Source organism: Hyperoodon ampullatus (genome assembly GCF_949752795.1).
Source record: "Hyperoodon ampullatus genome assembly, chromosome: 6".
Classification (NCBI taxonomy): Eukaryota; Metazoa; Chordata; class Mammalia; order Artiodactyla; family Ziphiidae; genus Hyperoodon; species Hyperoodon ampullatus.
In genome coordinates this window covers 112,824,975-112,831,581 of record NC_136919.1, presented here as the reverse complement: position 1 = coordinate 112,831,581, position 6,607 = coordinate 112,824,975, and the positions used below count along the sequence as shown (strand labels likewise).

The 6,607-nt window shown below is 57.3% G+C and overlaps 1 protein-coding gene across 2 annotated transcripts; it reads left to right on the top strand.

Moving 5' to 3' along the window:
* Nucleotides 1–2,886: 2,886 nt before the first annotated feature.
* Nucleotides 2,887–5,533, top strand: NUDT18 (nudix hydrolase 18; the record flags this gene model as incomplete). 2 transcript variants are annotated; one of them, XM_079706932.1, is made up of 3 exons in its annotated part: nt 2,887–3,048; nt 3,981–4,194; nt 4,444–5,533. In XM_079706932.1, 3 exons carry the CDS (start codon nt 2,887–2,889, stop codon nt 5,037–5,039), a joined length of 972 nt encoding a protein of 323 aa, XP_079563058.1. In that variant the 3' UTR covers nt 5,040–5,533. The 2 variants fall into 2 exon arrangements, with proteins under 2 accessions (XP_079563058.1, XP_079563057.1); XM_079706931.1 differs by having other exon boundaries at nt 2,887–3,147.
* Between the last annotated feature and the right edge of the window lie 1,074 nt (nt 5,534–6,607).

Below are 6,607 nucleotides of genomic sequence, written 5' to 3'. Positions count from 1 at the left end.
ATTTTTTTTTTTTTTAGACTTTTAATTTTGAAATGATTTGAGGTTTCCAGTTGAGTCACAAAGATACTACAGAGAGTTCCCAGTTACCCTTCATCCGTAACATCTTATAGAACTGTGGCACAGTGATCGAAACGTAAGAAATTGATATTAACACTACCATGAGTTAAACAACAAATTTTATTGGGATTTCACCAGTTTTCTGTTTTAGGATCCACCCATCCACCTAACAGATGGCCTAGAGGGTAGATGTGGCTCCCGCAAGGTCACCCAGCAAGCTAGTGGCAGGGCACAGGCTGAAGCCAGACCTCCTCCTCCCCGTACTCTGGGCTACTATCCTCCTCACCCTTCCTGCTTTGTCCAGGGCCAGGGCTGCTGCTCCCTAAATGACTTCAGCCTCACAGACACCCTTGCCCCACCCTGCCTGCCTGGCCTGTTTCTGAGGTTGCCTATACTGCCTTCCTGTTCCCATGCACGTGTGTCCACAGGCCCCAAAATGACTGGCTCAGGCCTGGCTCCTGTGGGTGCTGGGAGCACTGCACCGCGGGGCCAACCAGTTCAGCCACTTCTGTCCACTGTGCTGCTCAGCCACTGTGGGAAAGGAGGATGCAGAGCAAACCTGATGGAGACCTACCTTTGTTTCCGGTTCTGGAAGTTTCTATCTCAGACCCCCTCCCTCCCTTGGCTTTTCCAGTTCTGTCCTGGGGTCTCTCCTGACTCAGTCTGGTGTGTGCTCTGTCTCCCAGCACCTTGAGAAAGTCTACTTTCTGTTGTCCCCCTCAGAATCTGCCAAGGCCTGGGTACACCCCCTCAAGGGCCCTCTGCCCGTGGGGCCCTTCACAGTTTACAACTGGTTTTCAAGTTTCTCATGTGCTCTTCATCACAGGGGTGATTAGGTCCACTTAACGGGAGAGGAGCGCTTTTCCCAGTGATAATGGGGGGAGTGGAGACACGGTCTGCTGCAGCCTTTGCTCTTCCGGTCAGTTAGGACATCTGGTATTTATCTTAGGCTGCCTCTGAGACTCTCAGAGCCCTGCCCAGACATGACCTCACTCTCTCTCAAATCATCCCTGGGAGGCAGAAAGGAGTCTGGGACTAACACTGTCCCTACTTCACAGATGGGAAAAGCAAGGTCTAAACACACACACGCACACGCACGCACGCATATATGTGCGGCAAATACATCGACAAGTTGCTCTGCAGTCCTGGGGGCCTGACTTCAGCCCTGTGAGTTCAGTTGTTTGGGACGTGCCAGGTCTTGGATAGGGGTAGGGGCAGCAGTGTTCACCAAGTGCCTCAAAAGATTGCGGGTCCCCCGGGGATACTCCACAGCCTAATCCAGCACCCTGCCTCCAGGGACCTTGCAGTAAGTTCAGTATGTGAGAAGGGCCTAAGGAGGCTGATCTGGTGTGGCTGGAATTCCCGAGAGTAGGTCTAGTTCATGGTGGCCCTGTAGGCACATTTCATGAAAACGCACCTTTGTGTGGTAGCAACAAGTGCTGTGGCCAGGAGGGCCCAGCCTGGAGGGTTGGTGGGCTGCCTGGTGGTGGTGACCCTCGCCAGACAGCCCACAGAGCTCCTCTCATGATGTCTCACCTTCCCGACAGTCCTGGGAAGGAAGAGCTGTTAGGAGCATACAGGATGAGCGAACAGGCCCACAACTTATTCAGGGTACAGAGCCAGCCAGGGAGCAGTGGCTGGGCATCCAGCTCCAAGTCCAGCGCTTTGTCTGCTCCACCAAGCTACTGTTCCCCCAAAAGGGACATGCCCAAAGCCAGCAGGAGGGAAAGGGGAGCCCTCACTGGGGCTGAAGAGCTCAGACTTGGCTGATTTCAGCTTCATTCCAGCTGGCCCTGCCTTCCTGTCCTGGGAGGAGGTTAAAGGAAGCTCTGAGGAGGAAAGATCAGGCGGCGGGGGAAGCAGGAGCTCCCCAAATCAACCCACACACCATCTCTCAATATCCCAGGGCTCCGTTAACTGCGGCGGCGGGGGGGGGGTGGACAACAAAGAGCAGGACCCGGCCCCCACAGGGCAGAGGGCCCTGACCCTGCGAGGGAAATGCGGCAGGCAGGCGGCCGGGAGAATACTGAAGGCTGGGCAGGCTGATCTCTGCCCCAAATCCCGCCTTTCATCGCCAGGCACACCTTGAGCATCCCAGCTCTGCTCCCTCACTCCTCTGAGCGCCTGTAGCATCTCATGCCCAAACCAATCTTTTAGTCCTTGGCTTATAAATCAGTTGACTTTCCATTATATGTCTACGTCCACGTCTCCAACTAGATCAAAATCTCCTCCAAGGCAGGAGCTCGTGTCCTCCCTGCCACGTGACATCCAAGTCCATTTTTAGTGAAGAAAGGTTATCTGGGAAGTGTCATTTCGGGCAAGGCCGTGGTTTGTTTACGACAAAAGCTGGACAGTGGGTCCAAGCTTCGGGCCCGGGGGACGTCTTCGGGCTTGTAACGTCACCGTCGCTGGCCGCTGAGGCGCTCCGCAGCCTGCGGGCAGGATGACATCATCGTCGGGACCGGTGCAGACAAGTGCGCGCGGGAGGAATTAGCTTGGCTGGCGGCTGGCTGCGCCGGGAAAGAGAGAGGAGAAACCGATAGAGAGGCAGAAGTGGGGCGGGGTCCGCACTGCCAGGGCGGGGTGCCCAGCCCCTTTACGGACTGGCCCCGCCCCACCGTGACAGACGCGAGCTAGCCAATCCGGGCCGGCCGCGGTGACGCGCAGCCTATCAGCGGCCAGGGCTCGCCGGGCGCTTCCGCTTTGCGAGCGCGTCCGGCCCGAGTTCGCAGGGGGAGGGTGTGAGTGCGACGCCTTCCACGGTCACCCAAGTTCATCCCACCCGGCTTGGCCGGTCTGCGGGGGGCCCGCCTTCTCCCTGGGGACCCGATGGCCTCGGAAGACCTGGCAGGGACGCTGGCGGCCGTTCTGGGGGGCCGGGGGCTGCGCGTGCAGAGCTATGACTCGGGGCCGGCCGGGGAGACGCCGGCGCAGGTGCGGCTGCGGAAGAACGTCTGCTACGTGGTGTTGGCCGTGTTCCTCAACGAGCAGGTGAGCGTCCGCCCGTCAGGCCCACCGACCAGGCCTCCCGGGCTCGCAGGCAACCCCGGTGGGGACAGAGGACATACCGGCAACAGGCACCGCTTGCTGGTGTGTGGCTCTTCCCAGTTTTGCAAAGCACTCTCACAGTTACATCTGAGCCTTGTGCAGCCCAGCCCTGCGATTGTCCCGACGTACAAAGAAAGAAACAAAGGCCCAGGAGCCTGCCTGTCCCATCCCTCTAGGCCTCAGTTCCTCGAGGCTATCTTACGCCTCTTCCTTTCCCCAGAATCTAGCACAGTGCCCGCCGCGGAGTGGGCTCTCTTAAAGACCTGTCCAGTGCTTCAGAGACCTCCCCTGGGTCCCATGGGCAGTAACTGCACAACCTGCACTTACACTCAGGCCTTCTGACACCCTGTGTGATGCTCTTTTTGGTGCTGATCCCTGTACAAGTTGCTGTGACAACAGCTAGAAGGGGCCGGAGCCATAGGTAGGAGTTGTACGGGGTGAGGGCTTGGAGTGTGTTTCAAAGTCTAGACTCCACTGTGAGGACTGGCCACAAGCAGTTTATAAACCACAAGGGGAGGTGAGAGATATGCAGTGACTTATGCAGACATGAATCAGTGCAGGACACATGGCAGCCCTCGCTGGGACACCTAATCTCCAGCCCCTGAAGCAGCTCCCAGGAATCTTAGCCCCTTTCTGAAATGGAAACTTGAGTGCAAAGAGGGATGAATTGCAGAGGCAGCTGCAGTCCCCAGACACACAAGGGCCAGTGGCCTGGAGAGCGCAGCAATTTCAGGGTGTCCCCCAGAATGTGGGTATTGAGCAGCTGTATCTGAGATTCGTTATGGACCCAGGGCAAGCAAAGGCTGCTGGCTGTGCTGCTCCCCAGGAGCTCCCATCCCGGCTGTGGTGGGTGAGGATCCTTCCTCTCCCTTCAGGATGAGGTGCTACTGATCCAGGAGGCCAAGAAGGAGTGCCGTGGGTCGTGGTACCTTCCTGCGGGGAGGATGGAGCCCAGGGAGACCATTGTGGAGGCGCTGCAGCGGGAGGTGAAGGAGGAGGCCGGGCTGCAATGTGAGCCTTTAACGTTGCTATCTGTGGAGGAGCGGGGCCCCGCCTGGATCCGCTTTGTGTTCCTCGCTCGCCCCACAGGTATGGCCCAGTGGATGGCAGTGTGGGCAGAGGGCAGTTGACACCGTTTCCCCAGCTTGTCCTCAGGTGAGATGAGCCCCTGTTCTGGCTGGTACAAACCTGGCATCTCCAGATTCCATCCTGAGGACTTGACTCGGGGCCTCCCCTGGGTCAGGGCTAGATGCCTGGGTGGCCCTTTACTCTGCCAGGCCCAGCACTTCCCTCAGCATAATACCTTTCCCCCTACCCTGTCACCTACATCACCCCCAGGTGGAATTCTCAAGACTCCCAAGGAGGCAGATGCGGAGTCCCTGCAGGCTGGCTGGTACCCACGAACCTCGCTGCCCACCCCGCTGCGAGCCCACGACATTCTGCATCTGATAGAGCTAGCCGCCCAGTATCGCCAGCAAGCCAGGCACCCTCTCCTTCTGCCCCAAGAGCTTCCCTGCAGTCTGGTCTGCCAGCGGCTCGTAGCCACCTTTACCAGTGTCCAGACAGTGTGGGTGTTGGTGGGCACAGTGGGGATGCCTCACTTGCCCATCACCGCCTGTGGCTTTGCTCCCATAGAGCAGAGGGGTGGCATCAAGATGGCCGTCCTGCGTCTGCTACAGGAGTGTCTGACCCTGCACCACTTGGCAGTGGAGACCAAGGGGTTGCTTGGACTGCAGCACCTGGGCAAAGACCAAACTGATGGCATCTGCCTGAACGTGCTGGTGACGGTGGCTTTTCGGAATCCAGGTATCCAAAATGAGCCCCCGAAGGTTCGGGGTGAGAACTTCTTTTGGTGGAAGGTGGTGGAGGAAGACCTACAAAGCCAGCTCTTACAGAGGCTTCAGGAATCATCTGTTGTCCCAATCAACCGATAGGAGGCTGCCGTCAGTGGGCCAGGAGCTGGGTTCCCATGGGCAGTAATTGCACAACCTGCTCTTACACTCAGGCTGTCTGACCCCCTGTATGATGGCGTCTGTGCTTCAGAGGAGGCTTTGCCTCTGAGAGGCACGGGGGTTGGTGGAGATCTTGTTGCATGGGTAGCAGGGCAGTTCCCCTGGTTCCCAGGGGGACTTCCATCTCTTATTGCCATGGAGCAGGTCCCTGCACTGCATCAGAAGGGACAGTGCCTTCAACCGAGCAAGGAGTCCAGAGCTCAAGGACCCAGTTGCTCTGAGGGCACAATGAGGGCACGACTCCCTAAGGGGATGTGAGGACTTTCTGGACCTGAGGTGGCACCTCCTCATCGTTTTCCGTGCCCGCCTCAGTAAGGGCCTCACCCAGATTCTCAAGCACTTAGAACGTGGAAGGGGTGCTGGGGGAGGTCATTCCAAGGGAGTGGGTCCCTGGCTGAGTAAATAGGTGTTGCGTACTTTGCCTTCCCGCTTAAATGTCTCTGTGGGTTGGAAGTGAGCAGGAAAGGGTGGCTGCCCTCAAGAGAAGCTCCTTCCCTCATCCCACTGATACCACCCGGGCCTTCCCAGACGGCAGGTGACCGGCGGGCAGGCTTCCTTTGTCCACCACAGCCTGTCTTGGGCCCGCTGGGGCTCCTTCATCTGCCTGCCAGGTGGGATGGGACTACATCCCCTCCAAGGTTTGAGCAGTGAGAAGGCCAGGAGAAGCTTCAGGTGGGCGAGGAGCTGTGAGAGCCGCCCCTGCCTCCCCCCCGCCCCAAGTCTCTTGCTCCCTGAGCTGCTCCGACAGACCCCTCCCGACCTTGCTCTGCCTTGGTACAACTCCAGCCCAAAGCCAGACCAAAACCCTCTCTTCATTTCCCCTCAGCTCAGCTGAATCATGATGGTAGGGATTATTTTTAAAAAGAATTTTACTGAAGTTTAAGGGAAAACCAAAGGAAGTGAGGAAAATAGATCACAGCTTACTGCCATACACTCATCACTAACACACAGGTTTTGTTCCGAGCAGGGAAATACTTGACTGGGTTTCCCTTCTGAAGTGACTCCACTCTGACACCGAAGGACCAGGATAACCTCAAAGACCCCCTTCCCTGCCTCTCCGGGCTGCCATCTTGGTTTTCTGGCCTCTGAGGCTGTGGTACGAATACTCTTGTTCCCTCTAAAGACAGACATCTTCCAAATGAGGGAAAGAAACCCTTTCATTCTGGTTACCCTTCTCTCAGCGTCTGAGAGACCCACCGGTCCATATCCACGTTGAAAGACAGTGATCTTCCATTATTTAGCCTATAGGAGTTTTCAACCCTGGGTGCCCATTAGGATCACCTGGAGAGCTTTAAAAACAACTGTGGGCCCACCCTCAGAGATGTGATTAACTGGTGGAGGGCGGGATTGGAGCACTGGTATTTTTAAAGGTAACCCACAGGGGGATGCTTTTAAAAAGCGACGAGGCGGGGCTTCCCTGGCGGCGCAGTGGTTGAGAGTCTGCCTGCCGATGCAGGGGACGCGGGTTCGTGCCCCGGTCCGGGAAGATC